The sequence below is a fragment of the Capra hircus genome, unplaced genomic scaffold (genome assembly GCF_001704415.2).
Source record: "Capra hircus breed San Clemente unplaced genomic scaffold, ASM170441v1, whole genome shotgun sequence".
NCBI lineage: Eukaryota > Metazoa > Chordata > Mammalia > Artiodactyla > Bovidae > Capra > Capra hircus.
The window spans coordinates 219069-242737 of record NW_017189707.1 but is presented as its reverse complement, the minus strand read 5'-3'; the positions used below and the strand labels follow the sequence as shown (position 1 = coordinate 242737).

The following is a 23669-nucleotide window of genomic DNA, read 5'->3' as shown; positions in this document are numbered from 1 at the left end:
TATTTCCCCCTCAATACATGAGGAAATAGAACGAGAAAGAGGTCAAGTCGTTTGCTAGTAAGTGCAATATCCAGGATTTAAGGCTTCACAGTATGAATCAACAGCCACTGGAGTGAATCTCTCTCTAAAACCAGCCACTGACATGTGTGGAATCCCAGAGGGCTCTGTGAGTAAAACTGTCAACCGACGAGGGCAAAGGACCACTATTTTTACCTGAAATGCTTGACTAGTCAACCATCTAAATATTGCACACAAGAATTCAAATCAAATTCTGAGTAAATATATTATACTCTTTCAATAAATAATTTATAGCATCTGTGGACTCATTTGTATAAGTAATAACAGTCTATGCCTTCTTATCATAAAAAATTCAAAGTTGTTTTAAGAGTGCATTTCTTCCTCTGCTGGGTGTGCAAGTAACAGGAGCTACGGCAGATGCAGGAATGGGTGGCTGAGGGCAAACGAACCTTTACCAACCAGGTTCCATGTGCAGATGTTGCACGGTGGGCACCTTCCTCTTTGGTTCCCCAAACAACAACCCACGGACGCTCTAGACCTTCCTGACCTCTCAGAATGACCCGCCTAGGGCTGCCCTATCACATCTGCCAGAATTGCTCCCAGCGCTGGGCCTGACCCAGGGAGATCACTGTCATCCCTGAACAAGCAGGTCTGCATAAGGCAAGAGGTGCCTACAATACAGTTTAGCTCTGTTTCTCTGCTCTTGTTGAAAACCTCAGCCATCAACCACACCAGAAGCAGCTGACAACAGAAGATTAGCAGAACTATTTTTGAATGAGGAGTTTCAAAACGTGCTATTCTAATTTATTGTTGAAATATCAAGTACCATTCCAACTGATTCAATAAACCTGGCTTCTCTATGACCTTCCATAATGATAAGCATATCCTTAGGCAAGACTACGGTAGAATGTTCATGAAGTGTTTTGTTTTTTAACAGATCATGTCTATTGAAAGAAAAAAAAGACACTTTTAAATACTCTCAGTGATGTGAAAAGTCAACTTTACTGTTCCTCTAATATAAAATAACAGAATGGTGATACTTTCATTATTACAATCAACCACCTAAATGATATCAAATTTCACTAATTCATCCCTTCTTCCAAAGGCTGCTATTTATTTTTAACAAAGCCTAATTGTCCTAGTGCCAGACACATGAAATTGTTATTCCTGTTCAGTTAAAAGCTAAACTCAAGTCACTTTATACTGTTCAAACTAATACATTCAGAAGCAATAGTTTTGTCCATGACAGATGTTTTGGCCTTCATCTTTGTCCCTTTTTTCCAGTTCTCAGTGTAGGTCTTTATTTCATTTTGTTTGGGATAATTTATACATGCTTTATTTTTTTAGACTTGTTATTCTGAGATAATTGTAGACACAAAGGCAATTCTAAGGAAGACAGTCAGATCCCATAAACCCTTTACCTGGTGTTCCCCAAATAACAACATCTCCAACATCTCTTCAGAACAAGATCCCAGCCAAAAATTTAACACAACATTAATTCAATATTATTCAGATTTACCAGTTTTACATGCACTCGTGTGTGTGTGTGTTAGTTCCAAGCAATGTTATCATCTGCTAGATTCATGTGACAACAGTCACAATACAGAACAACTCCATCACAAGGATCCCTCAGTCCTGCTTTTTGTAGCCACAGCCACCTCCTTTCCTACTCCTCATTTCTCCCCCCTCCATACCATCCCTAACACCTGAAAACCACTAAACTGTTCTGCCTGTTATTTTGTCATTTCAAAAATATTATATAAATGGAGCATAACATATGTGACCTTTCGGGACGGGCCTTTTTCACCAAGGACAAATCTCTAGCGACTCATCCAGGTTGTGTGTGTATCAGTACTCCTTTCCTTTTTATCACTGGATGTACCACAGTTGCTCAACCAGTAACCTGTTCAAGAGTGTCTGGGGTTGTTTCAGTTTAGGGCTATTACCGATAGAGCTGCTATGAACACCTGAATACACATTGAGTGAATACATGAACATAATTTCTCTTAGATAAACGTCTAATGCAACTGCTGGATTGTATGGTAATTGCATGTTTAGTTTTATAAGAAATCGCAAACTATTTTTTCAGGTTGAATACCATTTTACGCTCCCACCAATAATACACGAGTGACCCTGTTTCTCTGCGTCTCAGCAGCATTTGGGGTTTCACTTTTATTTTAGCCATTTTGGTAGATGCATAATGGTATCTCGTTGCAGTTTAATTTGCTTTTCACTGACAACTAATGCCGTTAAACAACCTTTCATGTGCTGACCTCCCACCTGTATAACCTCTCTGATGACGTCTGTTTATCTCTTCTGCTCATTCTCTAACTGGTTCATTCGGGGTTGCTTTTTTCCCTTAATATATATATATTTTATTGAAGTATAGCTGACTTACAGTGTCTCAGGTGCACAGCAAGGTGATGCAGTTATACATAAACACACATTATTCTTCAGATTATTTTCCATTACAGGTTATTACAAGATATTGACTATAGTTCCCTGTGTTATACAGTAAACCTTTATTGCTTGTGGCATATTTATTTTTTAATTAGAAATCTAGCATTCTATTTATACTAAGTCAAACAAGGAATCAAAGTGTCATCAATTTTTTTTAGTTAGGCAAAAATTTGTAAGTTTTCTAAAAAATATATATTATACATACTATTTATATATATGTAGACAAAAGCTTTTCTACTATGCTTGATAAAGGCTTGAGAAAGAACATTTAAAAAAAAGAGATGGAGAGATTGGAAAACATGAACTAAATGAAATGCCAGCACTGAATAAGAAATAGAAAGTGAAACAAACTAAATAAAATTAAAGATCATTATACAGTCCAGTGGTTTTGAAACATGGTTGCTTATTAGAAACATATCTGGAACTCTGGAGGAAAAAAGCAATACCTGGGCATTGGTAGTTTTCAAAAAATTCCAAGATAATTCTAATATGTATCTGGATTTTAAAAAGTGATTATAGGTTTTTCTATTAAATAGTAGTTTTGGTGATTTTTTTTAACTATCAAATTTTGAGAGTTCCTTATATATTAGATAAAGACTAATCCTTTGTCAGATATGTGACGTGCATGTTACTTTTTTCCCAGCTTGTAGCTTGTTTTTTCATCTCCTTTACATGGTTTTCACAGAGTAAGAGTTCCTGCTTTTGGGGGAAAGCAGATAAAGTCTTCCTTCTTCTAGGGGTGATTGTATTAAATTGGTGTCAATGCCTCTTTGCATGTCTGCTAAATTTTTCCAGTAAAAGTTGTGTGTGCCTGGAGAATTCTTTTTCAGGAGCTCGGAACTTACCAAATGGATTTCTTTAATCACCATTTCTTTTTAGTTGTTCTGGATATCACAATATTCATAGGTGACATAAAAATCTACTGGTATCAACCTTTTACCACTTATCATTTTGGGTTCAATCACCAAATATGATTTAGAAATCTCCTGGGAAAAGAAAGGCCCAAATTCCTGCTCTTTCTGTTGTTCCTTTTCCCTTCCTGATGCTCCAATATGCCTTGTATCACTTTCCTTCTGTTTGAAGAACTTCATTTTAGCCAGTCTTTAATAGGAGGTATGCTAAGGCAAAGTTACTCTATAGTGCTTCCATGGCCTGGGAATGTTTTTGTCTCCCCTATCATTCCTAAAAAATACTTTAACCAAGTATCCACAGTTGACAGGTCTTTTCTTTAAAGACTTGAAAAATAATTTGCCACTTCCTTCTGGTCTTTATGGTTTCAGGTAAGAAATACATTGTCATTCAAATCAGTGTTCCCTGTAGGTAATGTGCTGTTCATCTTTAGCCAATTTCAACTTTTTCCTCTGTCTTTAGTTTTCAATGATTTAACTATGATGTGCTTTAGCATGGATTTCTTTGGATTTATCCTGTTGAGGTTAGCTTAGCTTCTCGGAGCTGAAGGTTTGCCTTTCACAAACCTTGGACATTCTCAGCAATTATTTCTTCCAGTGTTCCTTCAGCCTCACTCCTCTCCTTTCTTTTGGGACTCTGACGGTCACAAATGTTCCACATGGTACTACTGTCGCACAGGTCCCTGAGGCGCTTTCACTTTCTGTTTCATGCTGGGCGACTTCTGTTGTTCTCTTTCCAGTCCACTGACTCTATCCCGTCCTCTCCACTCAACAAGAGTAGCCCCTCCATCGTGACTTTTGTTCTACAGCTGTACCTTTCAGTTATCTAATTCCATTCTGTCCTTTTTTCTTAATTTCTTTTTCACTGCTGATACTGTCTATTTCTTTTTGTTTTAGGATAATTAGTAATTGATTAGTGAAACATTTTTCTGATGACTATTCCAAAATCCATACCAAACAATACTGACATATGAATTATATCAGCACTTGTCAGTTAAGTGTTTTTTTCTCATTCAAGTTGTGATTTTCGTAGTTCTTGGTATGACAAGTGGTCTTCTTTTAACTATATTTTGGGCATGGTGTCTATTATGTTAGGAGACTCTGGGTCCTATTTAAAGTCTTTTATTTTAGCAAGCCGCCCTAATGCTTAACCTACTTCTGTGAGTTGTGGGTCAAGCAGCAGTTTTACATTCAGAGTGTTTGTGGTATGACTTTCGTCAGCATGGTTTGTCTGCAATTGCTGGGGCCCCTGCTTCTGTTACCTGAGGGAGTGAAAGTGTTCTTAAGGTTGGACCCCCTCATGTAGCAGTAGGATATGGTAGTTTCCCTTCCCTTTGCCCCTTAGCTGACCCAGTGTCTCTGGGCTGGGCTAGAAAATTGTGTGCAGAGAAAGCTTGCTGGGGCCAAGCCTCTTCCTGTTCTGCCTTCTTGCCCCTGGCCTCTGAGGTACAGAAGAGAGCCTCAGAATCACAGGGACAAAGCAGCTTCCTCCACTGGGCCTCATTTCTTTTTTAATAAGACTGACAACCGGATAGTTGAAGGTTCTATTTATTAAACAGTATCTGAAAGATTAACTTACTGCTTTCCCCCCTAACTTAACTAGAACAAACATCAATACATTTTAGAACAGTTTTTCAGCAAATACTGATATGAAGAATCTGCTACCTGACTTGCCTAGCATGCTGGTAAACAGAAAAATCAATTAACACAAAGGCTTTTGCCAAATATGTCAACAGAGATGCAGTTTAGCCACCAAGAACACTATTCAAACACTGTGTTAGTCTCAACAATAAATTAATAAGAGTTCTCATAACTTCAATTTCTTCCTCTGTTAAATGAAATGATGTCTACACTTTACAAGAACATGTATTTCATGTGTTTGAGGAAGAACATAACATGATGGAATGAGGGGGAAAATATTCTGTAATATTCTACAAACTTCTACTTCATATGTAGAAAATATTATAGCTGAATATTGGAAAAAGTATAACTAACATTTACTAATTTGGGGGGAGATTAAGATATGTTGTTACTTTATACTCTGAAATTCCTTGAGATTTTTTAACCTAAAATAAGTGGAATCTGGGTAACAAGGTCCTATTATATAGTAGAGGAAACGGTATTCAATAGCCTGTGACAAACCATAATGGAAAAGAGTATGAAAAATAATGTATATATATGTATATCTGAATTACTTTGCTGAGCAGCAGAAATTAACACAACATTGTAAACTAACTGCATTTCAAAAAATTTTTTAAAAAAGAGAAAAAAAATATGTATTTGCCTGACACAGTAGATACTTTAAAAAATGGCAGTTACCGTTTATAACAGCAAAACAATATCCATCCTACAGGCTTAAATATTTTAATTTCTTAATACAGCCTGATTTGTTTTGTGTTAGGCTTGGGTTTGCTTGGCCCTCCGTTATTCTACATCCTTTTGCCATGTGAATGTGTAGCGCTGTCTCTCATTTTTCTAAGAAACTACATACCAGGCCAATCTCTCCACAGCCACCTACACTTACAGGAAATCAATTCAGAATGAACACCACACCCAGTCTCAAGAGGAAGGCCTCCCTGCAGAGGTGGGGAGGGCCATTTGCATTGCTTTGCTTTCGTGACAGAGAGGGAACCACAGACCTCAGATGTACGTGCATTAGGGGCTAGAAAAAACCCCTTTTAGAAAAACTGTCTTCACACCAATGGACTTAAGTATGTATAAACACAGAGCCATTTATAATGCTGACAAAACTGTTCTGCCAACAAAATAAATAAAATCTACAAAACACTGACATCAATAATGGTAACTGAATGGGACTTACGTGTTAGTCACTGAACTTGAAGCTCTACTTGTGAACGTGGAACTGTCTACCGGGGACACAGCTCTCCGAGAGCCGAGCATGCCTTCTGCATGAAGGCAGAGAAGGAGACGGGAAGCTCCATCTTTCCCCTCCCCCAGTAACAGCACAGAGTCTGGGTGGGGACAGCTCAGTGAGCTCACATCTGCCTATTCCCACTGACTGTGAAAAGAAGATTTAACACCAAGATTGAACAGAAGATTTAACGTCATCGTCAGTGTCGGGGTCATCATGTGACAAAAAGAGCCTCTACTGGAGGAGTTGTGGGGTGTTTTTTGAGGGTGGAGAAGTTTAATAGCCTGGATTCACAGGCTTCATACCTACCTTTGCCCAGATAGCAGCTGACAGGCCAAGAACAGGACTGACGGCCAGAATCACAAGGGTGAGCTTCCAACCTCTTGTAAATCCTACTATAAAACCGGTCAAGAATGTCGCCATTGCCTGAAAGAACATTCCGATTTTGTCACCAATTCCTTCATTAATTTTGGAGACGTCACTGAAAGAACAGTGTTAGAAATAAACATCACGATTATGAACACCAGAACTTTTCTCCTGATTCTAGTTGAGTGTTTGTTGGTCTCAGTGGGGGGTAAATCAGTTTACATCTAGGATTTTGCTCAGGAACGTCCCCAGCAAGTATCATGGCGCCGCCCTAATGCTCACTCCCACAGGATGTCTTGGGTCTGGCAAGTCCAACCCCTCATTCACTACCAGTCATGCAGGACCTCTTCATGCCCTGCCAGGGTTCTGGGAACAAAAAGACGCACGAGGCACGATCAAGACTCAGAAGGAATTTAGTTTCAGAATTACTTCTGAGGGATGGGCATTACCTCCAGGGATCACCTCCTGACACATTTTATGACCTCGCTTCCATTTTAAAAGAATAAGAAGCACACGTCAGAGTTCAACACACACCCAGGTACTTACTCTGTGAGGCGGGTGTTAAGTTCTCCAACGTCATGCACATCAAACCAGCCTATCTCCTGTTGCATGATGGCATGAAAAAACTGTTTTCTGATTCTGTGTACTTGTCTTCCAGCGGCCAGACACCAGAATGAGACCTGGATGTAAGCAGCAATAAGCACGCCAGCACCAATTCCAGAGTAATAGTAGGCGTACCTGGAAAACAGCAAGAAAGCTGCACACACGCCACTTTCTCATCAATGCACTGTCCCCAGCAGACCACCCGCCCTGCCCTTTTCAGTCATCTGGCAACCTTGCCCTCCTTCAAAGCAGCACTAATGGTCAGCATCCAACTATAGACACCCTGGTAGAATGTCTTGGTGAAGAGTGTGCTTTCTGTTTTGGCTCAAATCCCAGCTCTTAACTGCGATACAGGCTGACTTCACCTTTCAAAGTCCCAGTTTTCTAACTGGCAAAATGGAGATAAGAACTGTAAAACAGTGGGACTTCCCTGGCAGTCCAGCAGTTAAGACTCCATGCTTTCATTGCCAAGGGCATGGGTTCAATCCCTGACTGGGGAACTAAGATCCCGTATGCCTCGTAACATGGCCAAGAAAAAGAACTGTAACACAGTAACATATAAGAACACTTGCGTCTGTGCCTGGCACCCAATTAGCATGTAGAGAATGCCAGTTATTGTGAAAGACGTGAGTGGTGCCTAAAAGCATCACAGCATTAGGTGAGGTCTACCAGTGTCATCCTGCACACCTGGATTACCCCTATATCAGCTGATGAACACTTGGGATGGTTTCTGCTCACTGGGGAATGGAAAGAAGGGGCAGAACTTGCCAGAAAGTGAAACCAAGAGATGGAGATGGTCACCTGACCTTTTGGGTTATTAATCTGCCAGACAACTGAGAATAAAAAATGTTTTTATATCATCTGCCCAACTGGCCATCATGAGTTATCCTGAAATGCTTAGTGAATCAAGTAGCAGGACCCCCAGTTTAAATTCTAACGATAAAAAGAATGAGCATCTTCTAAAACCAGACCCTTGATTAACTAGAAATGCCAAATTTATATTTCCTTATCTGAGTCTTCATACAGAAAAAAGCAAACAACTCATGTGCCTCACTAAGCAATTACTTTTTAGGTAAAAACAAACATTCAAAAACGAACTATAGGATTCCAATATTCCCACTTTTAAAAGTTCACAACTTGCCACCCTCAAAGAAAAAATTTATATGAATCATGCAGAAACTGTAAAAACGGTGATGTAATAACCAGATAATTGCTGATATCGATGCTCACAGCCTGATGTAAACATATCTTCCCCAAGTTATACCTGGTAATGCACAATGTCTTTATCAGAGAAGATAGAATTAGAATACTAAATTTTAGTTAATATATAACTTAATATTTATTATCCAAGTGTTAATGATACAGCAAGAGATAGCTAAAAAGAAGCCTCATTTAACCAGTGGAACATGTGCTTTGAAAATGAGCTAATGTATTGTAAGCCACCAATCTACGTTTACTCAGAAAAAAATACCTGTATTTAAGCATTTATAAGATGATTACAGGCTTCCTGGGCGGTTCAAATGCTAAAGAATCCACCTGCTATGCGGGAGACCTGGGTTTGATCCCTGGGTTGGGAAGATTCCCTGGAGAAGCTAACAGCTACCCACTCCAGTGTTCTGGCCTGGAGAATTCAATGGACAGAGGAGCCTGGCAGGTTACAGTTCATGGGGTCGCAAAGAGTTGGACATGACTGAGAAACTTTCACTTTGAAGATGATTATAAGACACTGTTTTTCATCAATATTAAAAAAGTGCCTCTCCATAAGAGTATCTGGAGGTGTTTGCTTCTCAACTTTCAAAATATGTCCATTTTCTTCAAACCTACTAGAGTACCTACAGGATAGTGTGAAATCATTTTCTTCTGAATCACCAACTCATGCCTTTGGACATGTTTTATAAGCTGTTCTGAGAGCAGACTTCAGGGTAAGTAAATCATTAATGAAAGCTTCCAAAGTGAGTTAAGCTTAAAAGGACTATATTTATACTGGAATGTCTTGTTTCATTGTTCAGAATAAGATGCTATATTTTTAAAAATCCTGTTAACTGATCTCATTACATCATGACTAAAGCTATTCAAGAAGCAAACTAATAATACAAAACCATTGCAAATAATGTGATTCTTAACTGCATTTTAAACAAGCTCACTTTGAACCCCTCTAATTTCCCTGCAGATGATATTCTATATTTACCAATGCATACATCAGTCTGATCCGGGCTTAGCCTTCACTTTAGAGTGTCTTATGCAGCAAATTCTTTTAAGAAAAAAGCCTATATTGTATCCTCCTAAAAAACTAACAATGATGTTGGTCCCCTCAAAACTTTGAATCTTTATTATAATAGTGCAAAATTTTAAACTTTATTACAATTGGATTAAGACAGAAAGGCTTAGCGATAGTAGAAAGATGTCTACTTACGTGGTCATTTCCTTCTCCAGCTTCTTGCCATACTCTGTTCTGTCTATAGTACCTAGTTCACCACGAAACAGACATACGCTGTTATGTTTCTTTATTTTCCATTAAAAATATGCATATAAATAGAACTTCCTCCACAGTCCAGTATTAATAATCTGCCTTCCAATGCAGGGGACAAAGGTTCAATCCTTGGTCAAGGAACTAAGATCCCATATGTTGTGCATGACAACTAAGCCCTCACGCTCTGGAGCACCCATGCCACAACCGGAGAAGCCCACGTGCCCCGACAGGAGAAGCCCATGGGCCCAACAGGAGAAGCCCACGTGCCCCAATAGGAGATGCCCATGCGCCCGACAGGAGAAGCGCACGTGCCCCCCAAAAAACTCCCACATGCTGCAACTGAGACCCAACACAGACCAATGAGGGAATTTCAAAATGATAAGCATATACAAATGAATCAAAGTTGTGTCACTTAACAACTTACACAAAAATAGGTTGAACTAATTTAACTGCAATTATCTATAATCATCAGGGCATCTGTGCAAATCCTTTACTACTGGCTGTGTGCAACCAGACACACACTAAATTCAGTGAAGCTTATTTGCGAGAAGAAAGCTGCATTGATTAAGAAGGAGTCTGTCAGCCGAGATACTAGTGTCCCTGGATTAAAATGCTTTATGAAATTCCACTCCAAGATGACATGGAGAAAAATCTTTTCTGTGGGCTTTGTCCTGATAAATATCAGTGCAGACTGGACCCTAAACCATTTAGTATTTCAAACTGAACACCACATTTCTTCAGTTTTATTTTAAAAATGTAAGATACAAAGAAGAAAGTAATAAACACCAGTGAGCTCATTATGCAGTATTAGCAGATGTTAACGTTTTAGGACAAGGTACATTAAAACTCTAACACCTCCCTCCAAACACACACACACATGCGTGCACACACTATCTACTGTTCATATTCTGGTGTGAATTTTTTTCAGATTTTATTTTCTATATGCAATTTTACACATACATCAATACACGCACATCCTTATTTTGAAAGAAAGAATCACAGTTCACATTCAGCGGCCAATTTTCCATGTCAGTACATGTGTACATGGGGCCTCCCCGGTGGCTCAGTTAGTGAAGAATATGTCTGCAATGTGGGGGACCTGCGTTTGATCCCTGGGTTGGGAAGATCCCCTGGAGAAGGGAATGGCTACCCACTCCAGTATTCTCATCTGGAGAATTCCATGAAAAGAGGAGACTGGCAGGCTATAGACAATGGGGTCGCAAAGAGTCAGACACGACCGAGTGACTTTCACATGTGTGTATATGTGTATCTTTGTTTTTTCAAAGTTTCATCTATTTCAGTTGCTTCCAGGCTTACTGTTACATGCAATGCCCCATTAAACATACCTGTCCACATATATTATATATGGTGAATATTTTTGTAGGATACATTACCATAATCAAGACGGCTAGATCAATGCAGAGAGCACACTTTAAATCTTGTAGTCATTTCAAAAGTTACAATGCAACGTAAGAGGGCCTGGTTCAGGTGAGTGTGCTCTTGACAGGTATGGGAAGGAAGAGGAAAAGTTTCTGGCAAAGAGAGCAACACTGCATGTGTGAAGAATGAGTAAGCTGCTTTGGCAAGAGTATGGGTGTGTTGTGTGGATGGAAGGAGGTGGATACATGGTTGAAAAGATCATCTAGGCTCCCTGCTGCTGCTGCTAATTCACTTCAGTCTCGTCCGACTCTGTGTAACTCTATAGACGGCAGCCCACCAGGCTCCCCAATCCCTGGGATTCTCCAGGCAAGAACACTGGAGTGGGTGGCCATTTCCTTCTCCAATGCATGAAAGTGAAAAGTGAAACTGAAGTCGCCCAGTCGTGTCTGACCCTCAACGACCCCATGGACTGCAGCCTACCAGGCTCCACCGTCCATGGGATTTTCCAGGCAGGAGTACTGGAGTGGGATGCCATTGCCTTCTCCGAGGCTCCCTAGGTATGGTATATAAAAACTAGTAGACATTATGTGTATATGAGTGTACATATATATATGTACATGTATATTTGTGTGTGTGTATATGTACTTATATATACTTTTCTTCAGATTCTCCAACATATTGAGTAGAGTTCACTGCGCTACCCAGTAGATCCTTGTTGGTTATCTATTTCATATTCAGTAGTGCATACATGATAATCCCAACCTCCTAATTAATCCCTCCCCAAGAAGCAAAGTCAAATATTTCAGTGTAGCTTTTATTTTAATAAAATACTTGCTTAGATTCTTGACCACTTTCTCCCCTGGCTTCCAGAACCTCATTCTCCTCGTCCTCCCGTAACTCTGATCCCTCTCTCTTACTCTTATCCGCCAGTTCCTCATGCCCTCTCCTCCCTCCCTGCTGCTGCCCCTCAGAATTTTACACTCACCCCCAGGGTGGCCTCTGTCACCTGTGCAGCTTCATCTGCTCTAACAAGAGCCTCCTAACTGGCTCTTCTGATCTCATCAAGTCTTTATCTTGCCACCACATCTTCTATTTGGGAATAAAAATGTAATTATATTGCCTCTGTTAATAACCTTAAATGACAGTCCACTGGATAAAGGACAAAGTCCAAGAGTCCCTTTGCAATCTTACCACAATAAGCCACACAATGACTTTCCAGATTTTTTTTTAATCCCCATACTTTCTCCTCATCCCAGTAGCTATGGCACTGTGCAGTCACCATCTGGGGTTGGGGTTAGGGGGCGAGGATACCACAGCATAAAAGGAAACAGAGCCCAAGTCTGCTTGATCATCACATTCCTGAAGCCTTTGCCCTTGGGACTGGAGAGGAAACGGAGCACGACAAAAGATGCTGCCTCTGTTTCATGAGACTAAGCTCTGTCCTTTCAGACAAAAAGCCACTGTCCACATGCAGAGATGAGATGGAGGGGAGATGTGCTGACAGCCTTGCTCCTCTAAGCCCTTCTTCATTCTCCTCTCTCTACCTGGACTGCCTCTTCCTAGCCTTCCTCCTGGAAAAGACTGGTCCTTCACACATGAGCTCAGTATGACCTCTTCCCAAGTGGCTTATCTCCAGCAGGGTGACCCACAGGGTTCCAGAGTAACTGACACACGATTTGACTCACTAAGTCAACCCTAGAACAGACAGGCCACGGTTCACACCGACCTCCTCCTCCCGCTTCCGCTGGTGTGAGCGCCTGGAGAAGACGGCTATGCCATTTACCTTTGTGCCCTTGGTGCACAGCCTGCTGCTCTGTCTGCGGTACCTGAGCCTGCTCCAAAGACGTTCAAGGATCTCACAGAGCCAGCAACACGCAGACCGTTTATAAGACCATTCCAACAATCATTCTATTTTGTACACGTGTCTTGCATATTGTGGGGTTAAACAGAGATACAGCAAACCACCACCTTACTACCTGGGGTAAGGAAGGCCTTTCCTAAAACCAAGCAAGACTGCAAAGAAACCTACAACTGAACAGGCTTCTGCCTGCAATGCAGGAGACCACCTGCAGGAGACTCAGGTTCAATTCCTGGGTCAGGAAGTTCTCCTGGAGAAGGAAATGGCAACCTACTCCAAAATTCTTGTCTGGGAAATCCCATGGACAAAGGAGCCTGGCGGGCTACAGTACATGGGGTTAGAGTTACAAGAATCAGACACGACTTAATGACTAAACCACCAGTGTCCAGCATCACAACTGAAGACTTCATACCATTTTGGAATCACATTTAATTACATTTTTATCTGACCCAAATATCTCAGTAAGTTTCGTAGTTTTAACTACTGAAGACTTAATAACAGTATAAATGACAAGTATGTGTTATGGATACATTTGTGATTTCCTAACTGGTAAAATTAGATTATGTTATAAAGGGGGTTTTCAAACCATCTTACACATCAGGCACTGTTCTAGATACTCTGGACACAACCTAGAACGAGAGAGCCACTTTTCTAATCTCACTGGCTTTCTGTGCAAGTAGGAAATCCTTTCACTATCAGACCCCAAACTCCACGTGATGGGGTAGCACTGCTAAAATATTAAGGTAGTTAACTTAAGATAGGAACTTTTTTTCTGTTATACCTTTCTTCCCATTTGAGAAGCTGTAACAGCCTGGCAGGCTGCAGTCCATGGGGTTCGCAAAGAGTTAGTCATGACTGTGTGACTGAACTGAACTGGATAAACAAGTAACTCAATAAATCAATTAGATAAGTATAATAACTCATAAAAGGGAAATAAAGCAGTGATGCTACAGTAACTTTGGAGTGGACTGGGGATGAAGGTCTTTCTGAGAGAGAAATGAATGATAAGAAGCTGGGGCAGGTTCTACATGGCCCCTAGCCAGGGAGGAAATGAGAGTATTCATGGAACAGTGGGTGAGTTGTACTCAGTAAAGCAATGAGCAATGGGACTGACGAGGCAGGAGGGGGCCAGATCAGGTGGGCCAGGTAGGCCAATGGAAGACGTATTTATTCCAGGCTATGGAAAACCATCGAGCATAGATGTGACCATCATATGTTTGTAGAAGCTCATTCTTAGGGACTTCCCTGGTGGTGCAGTGGCTAGGACTCAGCAATCCCAATGCAGGAAGCCTGGGTTCAATCCCTGGTCAAGGAACTAGTTCTCACATGCAGCAAATAAGAGTCAGCATGTTGTGACTAAAATCCAGAACAGCCAAACACATTTTTAAAAAAAAATTTTTTAAAAGCTCCTCCTGAGAGTGTGTGGAGAACTGGATACTAGTGGGCAGGGGTGAGTGGAAGCACAGAGAAAATTGGGAAGAAAAAGGATGGCTTGGCACAGGCTGCAGCCGGGACATATGTGGTGGCGACATATGCAGCGACTTCAGCCCTGCGGCCGGGTGGTCAAGAGCCAATTAGCAGAGGTCCCCCCTCCACCACTCTCAACCAAGGAGGCCTCTCTGTGAGCTGCTTTCCCCAGGCAGCCTCTATGACAGACATCATCACACAGGAGGATTCTCTGATCACAGACATGAGGAAATCACTGCCTTCAATGGCCTGTCAGGGCCATTCTGGCTCAAGAATGCTATGACTCAATTTTTCCCGTTATCTTGTGCAGGAAGCTCCATCAGACACAAGCAAGAGCAGCTTGGACCTTCTGCTTAGATGATCACTCCCCTCTGGCACTTGCCTGCCACTCAGGGTGGCTGGGATCATCGCAGGTGACCGAGGTGACTCTGGGAGCCACAGTCACTCCTGGCCTGGAAAGCGGTACCTCGGGGCTGCCCTGCCTGATACACTAATATGTAAGTCCACAGGGTGCATCATAGGGAGAGAAAAGACCAAATGAAAAGTTGGGTTTGAAGCCTTTGCTTCAATTTTAGGCAGAATTTGAAACCACCAATAGAATGGGGGAAATACCAGAATAAAAGGCAGGATTCCTGGCCCAGGAATTCAGCAATGCCCACTAGCAAGCAATTCCATTCTGGCCATGTGGGCTCAGCTTCCTGAGCACTGGTTTCTACATCCATAAAATTATGGGTTTGGGCCAGATGATTCTCTGGGCTCTTTTTTACCTATAAAATTCTGATTTGGTCTCTCATTTATTCATCTCACTTCTTAAGCACCTAGAGTGGGTCAGGTATTATCTATTTTCATTTTTTGCTATTTTTTATAGAGTTTACACTGTAACTAACCTACTTTTTAAAAAAGCGTCTCCTCCATGGGAACAACAGCAAAAAAATCTGACTATTCTACACTAATACTATTATTCTAGAAAAATTAGACATATTTTAAGTTTTTACTCAAACTTAAAAAATAAACTGCCACATTAAACAATATACTTACTGCAAAATATTTTGCCATTATTTGCTATTTGATTTTTCCAGAAATTTCTCTCTAAGAGTTTTTCCAATGAAATACTTGGGAGCAGAAATCCTTGAGCAAATTAAAAAACCACCATCATGGAAATTTTTACAAAGTACTTAGAACTGAAGTATCAGCTATCATTCTAGCCAGAAGCACACTCATCATGCTGGCCTTGACGACACTGACGGCAGTGTTTTCTAATTTTCAACACCAAGGACACACGCCCAAGATCTGCATGTTCTTTATATGTTCATAGTTTAAGCAGCAGAATACAGACATTATTTTGATTACTGGCATTTCACAAATAGTTTTCATGTTCCTCATATGAGTTTTAGTGAGATAAGAGTAGAAATGGTAAAAGATAAATAGAAAAGTAAGTTATTTCTACTTTGTTTTTCCTTTTTCCCTGAATTACTGACTTGTCTCAGAAGTTGAGTGTCTCCTTTTCTCCCTTCCTCAGCCCACAGTCTGGTAGGAGACTAAGCAGAACCAGCCAAGATATCGTCAGGGAGAAAAAGAAAAGTCATCCATGTACCATCAATTGAACCCCTAGAGACAAATAATCAACAGCTTATTTTCAGGGTACCTCTGGGTGACATTCACACCATGGGCCATGGCAGATCTCCCCCACATACTTTCATTTCTGGATTAACATGTAATCCGCAGTGTCTTCCTTTCTGGGTCTCCCTCTGTCTACCTAATTCCTTGGACTTGGGGCTGGTCTGCATGGGTTCAAATAGTGAGCAACTCTATAACCTCAGTCAATTAAACATACTCAGCCCTCTGAGCCCTGGTTTCCTCATCTGTAATGTATAGATAATAACAGTATCAACCTCATGCCCATGAAGAAATAAAGGCGTTAATACACATAAAGCACTAAGAAGAGAGCCCAGAAGATAGTAAATGCCCAATAAATCTTGGCCCAGGAGATTTATCATCCCTTCAACTCGAGTGATGCCAAATCTCTAGGCCTACTCTTTGTGCCAAGATCCAGTCTCTTACCTTCAACTGCCTGAACATCGTTTGCACTTGTACCCAACCTGTCGCCTTTAACACAACATGTCTAAAAATGACAATCCCCTTTATTCAGGCTCATTTTCCGGCAGTGCATAATCTCATGAGGAAGATGAGAACTCACAGGATACTACAGAACTGCAGCACTGGTTAAGCTCTGTGCAAACAAGAGGACCAGAGTTCACAAGGCCCAAGTCAACAGAGATTTTAAAGCAAAGGCAAAATCTAACAAGATGGAGATACAAGGGAGGATATCGGGAATCAGGTCCACAACAAAAAGATAATTAGAGAAAGGTGTTACGAGAGGAGAAAGATTATAATGGGTCTATTACAGCAGCAGAGAAGGACATGCTCACTCAAAAGCTTTTATGACTGTCTAGTTAAAGCCTATGTTTATTGTAAAAATCCCAGACTTTCAAGAGCCTTAGCAAATGCAAGCTTCCTTAAGCAAGGAATACTGCCTGTCCAACAAGGAGGCTCTGGTACCTAGTCTGCCCCCACGAAGAGGTCACGAGGTTCTACCTGGAGAAGGACAAGAAGAAAGGTCTGAAAGTGTCTGGGGTCCCAGAATGCTGACTCTCCCACCAGAAGCATCAGAAAGCTCGCTTGCCCTTGTCTCCAGGACCAACATCAAAACCTTTGAAATCCTTCCCATCCAGGCAAATTTCAGGACATCTGGAAGTCTGAACCTGCAAACAGGTTTGTAACAGAATACTGAGTGTCCTAGGGTAAAAATTACTGTAGAGATAAATCATAAAGATACAGAAGGATATATGACAGGGGAGAGGCAATCAGGAGTAGTGGTGAGAGAAGGGTATTAGCTTTGTTTTTTATTTAACAAATGTTTTTAAATGTTTTCACTTGTTACATAGAACATGTCTACTTTGTGCATGAGAGAGATACCAACTGACCAAATTGGTTATCACCTCCTCTTGGAAGCCTCCCATGATTCCTGCTGCTGCTGTTTGAGGCCCTTGCCTTCCCTGAAAGGCATGGCTAGCAGTCCATAGTTACTAAGGAAATGCACCTGCAAAGGACGGCTTCACATTTATAACAGGTACTGAGTGACTTGCAGTATGCCTTTCAACAACTCTAAAAACTGAGTTAGTATCACAGAGTTCTGAAAAGATGAAATGAGATAAGGAACCGTATCATTGCAAATTATGAAGGTTCATTTGTGAGGAACATGGAAACATGAGCATCTTGTTGATAATTATAACAAATATTAACAATTATTGAGCACTTTTTCATGACTAAACCCTCTTCCGTGAGCCTTAAGTGAGGAATCCATTTAATTCTCACAATCATTCTATGAAGTAGGTTCTACTGCTATCTAACTGTTCCAAAGATGAGGAAATTAAAGTATGAAAATAATCCCCCATCGTCTTAACTAAAAAGTGGCAAAGGTGGAGTTTCAGAGCCAGGAAGTCTTACACTCCAGAGCCAGCCCTTTAACTACTGGATACAGTATCTCTTAAGAAGGTAGCAGAAACAGAGGCAAAACGTCCAAATATTCCTCTAACTTTCCCCAAGACTGGAAGAGGGAGCTGAACGGGAAGGGCTGGCAAGGAATGCAACATGAACTGCATCCCCAGGTGGAAACTCTGTGATCCGAACAACTATGAAGATGCGTGCTGAGGAGGAGCAGGTCTCCACAGCTGGACCATTTTGAGAACTTATATATGCTACTAGGGAACAAGTCAGGTTACTGTCCATCTCACATGTAAATATGGACCAGGCAAAGCCAAGACACAGTAATGGTTAGTACTCCTACTTAAAGAGATCGATTATTTTCTTATGAAAGTAAGGGCCAAGTAATTTTTCAATGATCGAGATAAAATGTATGTAAACGTTAATGCAGTTTAAAAAAAAAAAAAGACCAGTTGAACACACATCCCAATGCTCTTAGCAGCATTATTTGCAGTTGCCCAAGATATGGAAGCAACCTAAGTGTCCACTGACAGAAAAATGGATAAAGTAGACGTGGTGTATATATACATACACAATAGATTACTACTGAGCCACAAAAGAGAACAAAATTTTGGCACTGGCAGCAACATGTGTGAACTTCTTCGGCATTATGCTAAGTGAAATAAGTGAAAAACAAAGACAAATACTGTATGATATTACCCATTACACGTGGAATCTAAAACAAAACCCAACAAACTAGTGAACATAATGAAAGAGACGCAGACTCACAGACACAAAGAACAAACTAGTGGTCAGCAGTGGAGAGGGGGAGAGCAGGGGAGGGGCAGCATAGGGCTTGGAGGGGAGGGTACAAAACTGCTGGGTGTAAGACGGGCTACAAGGGATGTACTGCACAGCACCAGGACTATAGTCAGTATTTTATACTAACTGGAAATGGAAAATAACCTTTCAACATTATATAAAATAGACTTACACAAAAACATTTTAAAAAATAAAATTTGCAAGAGACCGATCCACACAGCTCCAGGTGCGTTTACCGTGGCCCATGTGAGCTCAGCTCTGCTAGCTGCAGGGAGCCATGTGATAGCCCACTCTTCCCAGACTGGGCCAACCTTCAACAGGTGCGTTAGCAGCCCAGTATTTCCTGACTAGCACAGCTGGGTTCAGCACCGGCCCTCCATGGAGTGCATGTAGGTGCACAGCGTGGCTCGTGGAACACCTCCCACGGTTAGATCAGTGTGTGTCTGGACTGAATTTAAAAATGAGTAAGATCAATAGGGGTCCCAGATGTACATATAAAGTCGGCTGAGCTACCACAGAGCACTGAAGGATCCTTGCACTGTAAGGTGGTAACAACTCCAGAGAATATTGCTAAATTACAGCATGCGCGGGAACCAGTGAACACAGAGAGCCCTAAGCATTTCCTTTTGGGGACTGCTGTGAAGAAAGGCGCCAGTCCAAGGTGGTGCAGCATCTTCTGGCTGCTCCCTCTGAAGGGGCTTAACAAACACATGAGAATTTTACAGAGCTCAGACACACAGTAAGATTCTCTAGCCCAGCTCATTACCGGCATTCACATAATTTGAAGCAGCCCTGCCGCAGGGTAAAGAATGTGCTCTTCAGGATCACGCACACGAAAACAGTTCCTAGGATCCACAGACAGGTATCAGAGGATCCATAAAGACCCCCGAATCGCATGCATATCTACGTGCATATTTCTGGGGGAACGGATTCATAGCAATCATCAGAGACTTAAAGGTCCTGCAAAATCTATGTCACTAAATCCTGGAGTGCACAAACAGGCCTCTTCAAGGTTTCCATGACTTGAGTGCACATCAGGCTGTAAGTCTTTGTGTAGTTTAGTCGAAATCAATGTACACTTTACCAGAGGTGACTTGGGAGCTCACAGTTATGAGCCAGTTTCTCCTCAATCAAGTTCAAGGACGTGAAAGTGTGTGACACCCTAGTCCACTCACTTTCTCACTCTGCTTTAAGAAACTTGTTTTAGTTTTTTTTTGGCCATGCCACGCAGTTTAGGAGATTTTTTTAGTTCCCTGACCAAGGATTAAATCTGGGCCCTCAGCAGAGAGAGTGTGGAGTCCTAACCACTACATGGCCAGGGAATTCCTAGAACTTAATTTAGGTTTCCTTTCTTGATCAGCCAAATGTCTTGCTTCCTATTTGACTGAGAAGACAAGTTCTACAAATCCTCATGTCCAAGTATTCCAACCTTTGGGCACTGACACTCAAATACTCTGTCTTCTCACCCGTTATTGTTGGTGAACTGTTCATGCCTGTACTTCAAGCAAGTATTTCCTCTTAAGCATAACTTTCCTTCCTTTCTCAAGGACAGCACTCAAACGAATCTCTCCGTCTCTCCCAAAGCATCACTTGCTCTTCTATCTTGGATAATTTCTATCAGCATACAAACAAGCTGTCATTCTCCCATCCTAAACACACACACAGCTTCTCTTGTCCCCATTTCTCCATTTCCATGTTTCCAAAAAGCCCAACCTGTGACGACGCCCAAAATTAAATTTCTGGTATCTACTGCCAAAACTGATCTCCCTCTATCTTCCTCATCTCAATTGATAGTAACTGCATCCAGCTTATGCTGTTTCTCAGACTAAACACTTTAGAATCATCTTGGATTCCTGTCTCTTGTACCCATAATCAATATGTCAGGGAACTGCTTAACTGATTCCTACTTAATATTCAAATACCAGATTAGGTTCCAATACCTTTTCCTGAAACTGCCTGGGATATTTCTGACTTCATAGAGCTCTCTCTTTTCCTATCTATCTCTACCAGCACTTTCACTGTATGTTCTAATGATTGTGAATATCATCTTCTCAAATTCATTACAGATATGAGCTATAGCCAGACCCCTCCATCTCCCACAGCACTAAACACACTCATGTATACTTGGTGAGGACTCCACAAACTTCACTGTGAGTCAATGATTTTTCATCGAGCTTTCAAAAAAATCAGTACCACAAACAACACTTACTTTCATTAGTCATGTTTGGAAAAGTTATGTTTCCGAAATTTCCAGCACCTGCAAAGCTATCCGTCATGTCTCCAAACACTAGCGTCATGAGGGGGAGTCCAGCTCCGTGGATGATGGCAGCCAAAGTCCCCAGCACCATACACAACCTATCGAGCCAATTTGAATAGCGGAACTGAAAAAGGAGAAAATACAGACAATAGGAACAGTTAGCACGATGTCATGGAAGGTTAACTCTACTTTCCGAATGCATCCAAAATCTAAATAGTTAGCTCTCTGACTACTATTGCAACCACCTCAGCCTAGTAACCTAAGAGAAATATGCAATTGCTTCTTTTTTTTTTGAGTTTTGACCTTCTTCTTTATATTGGACTCCGTCTATCCATTTTATAAAAAAATTAAACTATAGTTGACTTGCAATATATTAGCTTCAGGTGTACAACAGTTACTCAATCATTTAATGGATTATACTCTAAACTTATTATAAAATAATAGTTATATTCCTTATGCTGTACAATACATCCTTATAGCTTATTTTATACAGTTGGTTTATACTCTTTAATCCCTACCCCCATCTTGCCCCTCCTACCTTTCCTTTCCCCACAGATAATACTCTTGATCTCTGTATCTGTGAGTCTGTTTCTGTTTTGTTATATTTATTTATTTTATTTTTTAGATTACACATATGATAACATACAGTGTTGGTCTTTCTCTGGTTTATTTCACTAAGCATAATACACTCTGGGTCCACTCATGTTGTTGCAAAAGGCATAACTTCATTCTTTCTATGGCTCAATAATATTCCATTATATGTATGTGTGTGTGTATACCACATCTTTTTCATCCGTCGATGGACAATTAAGTTGCTTCCACATCTTGGCAATTGTAAATAATGTTATTAAGAACAATGGAGTGCAGAGAGCTTTTCAAATTAATGTTTTCATTTTCTTCAGATCTATACCCAAGAGTAGAAGTGTGGTTCTGCTTTTATATTTTTGAGGAACCTCTATACTGTTTTCCATGGCTATACCAATTTACAGCCATACCACCCTGAACGCGCCTGATTTCATCTTCCTTCTTCTCTTAGATACGAGGGCTTCATGAGATGCACAGGACATTCTGGAACATTAAAGAGATCTATAATGGCTCAATATAAGAAATATAGTATGTGTGACTCTGATTCCCAGGAGTGGAAGCCACTTTGCAGCTCAAGATTTTTCTTGGTTAAAACACCATGATTCCCAAAGGTCCCTCTGAGGACACCATTGAAGAAATATGTTTTGCTGCTTTCAGAAAGTGGCTTGGGTCAAATATCTGCTGCCTAACAGCACTAGCATAAATATTAAGCAATTAGTTAATGTAATTAGGCCTCCATGCCTGTGTGCATTCTCAGTCATGTTTGAGTCTTTGCGACCCCATGAACTATAGACCACCAGGCTCCTCTGTCCATGGAATTCTTCAAGCAGGAATACTGGAGTGGGTGGCCATTTCCTCCTACAGGGGATCTTCGCAACAGAGGAATTGAATCTGCATCTCCTGCAGCAGCAGGCGGATCCTTTACTACTGAACCACCTGGGAAACCAATTAGGCCTCCATAGTGAGAAGGAAAAGGAAAGCAATGAGTTAGATACATGCTTCCCGAAGACCAGAGCAGATCTGCATAAACTCTTTAATTGCAGGCAAACCACAAGAAAGAAAGAGTGAGCTCCTGAGATGCAAACCTGATGAGAAGAGGACACAGTAGGGGAGTGGGCTTGAGGCTGTGACAGGCCCACTTGGGAAGCGATTAATACTTCTCCCATTCGGGAGGACCTTCCTGACCCAGGGGTTGAACTTGCATCTCCTGCACTGGCAGGTGGATTTACCTTCTATTAAAGGCTATAAAGTGGAAAAGTGTCGAATTTCTCAATAGAGGAAGAAAAGATAATTGATATACAAGGATTTCCCTCATCACCACTCCTAAAGTACTGTCTAACTCAAAAACTAATCACTGGCTGGAATAAAAGTAAGTGGGCCATGAATATAAACATTTACTAAATGCTGTTCAATGACTGAAGAAATCCAGTAATAGATACCGAAAATACAATTCAAATGAAAAAAAGAGGGATATGCAATATACATTCTGCATGGTTTGACAGCACGGTATACAGAGTAGAGAAGACACAAACTTGAGTGAATGGGTCATTCTGTCCTTTGTGGAAAAGCTTCATAAAGAAGGTGATGCTTCCTCCCAGATTCGAAAGTTTACCACGGGTTGAAAAGCAAGGAGGAGGACTTCCCTGGTGGTCCCGTAGTTTGGCAAGAAATAATGAGCTTGACTAAGAATAATTTGGAGACCAAGTAATGTAGATAGCATGTGGACCATTCTTTTATGACCTTAAGACAAAAGCAAGAAAGATGATGGTTACTAGAGACGGTTGTAATGCCAAGGGATAACTATTTAAAGAAATCTTCTACATGTTTGTAGGTAAATGAGTCAAAGACAGCATTGGTGAAAATACAGGAGGGAAAGTGAGATGTGACAAGTCCTAGAAAATAAGAGAAATAACTATTTTGAAAACCTGGAGTGAGGGATCATCAGCAGGCATGATAACTATTACGAGAGACAAGATATTCCCTGATGAACCAAGACCCCTCATATCTGCAAGGGGGTAGAGCTCCTTCCACAATGGAGGAATCCAATCTGTCATCACCTTTACCAAGCAATCAAACTCAGTACCATAAAAAAGTAAAACACATTGACATTTGATATTTCC

General features: G+C 41.0%; 1 protein-coding gene across 1 annotated transcript in view; it reads right to left on the bottom strand.

Moving 5' to 3' along the window:
* LOC106502019 (multidrug resistance protein 1) overlaps window positions 1-23669 on the bottom strand; it is a 105018-nt gene that overhangs the window by 68223 nt on the left and 13126 nt on the right. The window contains exons 2-5 of the mRNA XM_018044689.1: window positions 20917-21088; window positions 9641-9692; window positions 7171-7362; window positions 6568-6739 (exon numbers count right to left, since the gene is read on the bottom strand). Of these exons, the coding sequence (XP_017900178.1) occupies window positions 6568-6739; window positions 7171-7362; window positions 9641-9692; window positions 20917-21088 (588 nt within the window). The remainder of the gene's footprint in view (window positions 1-6567; window positions 6740-7170; window positions 7363-9640; window positions 9693-20916; window positions 21089-23669) is intronic.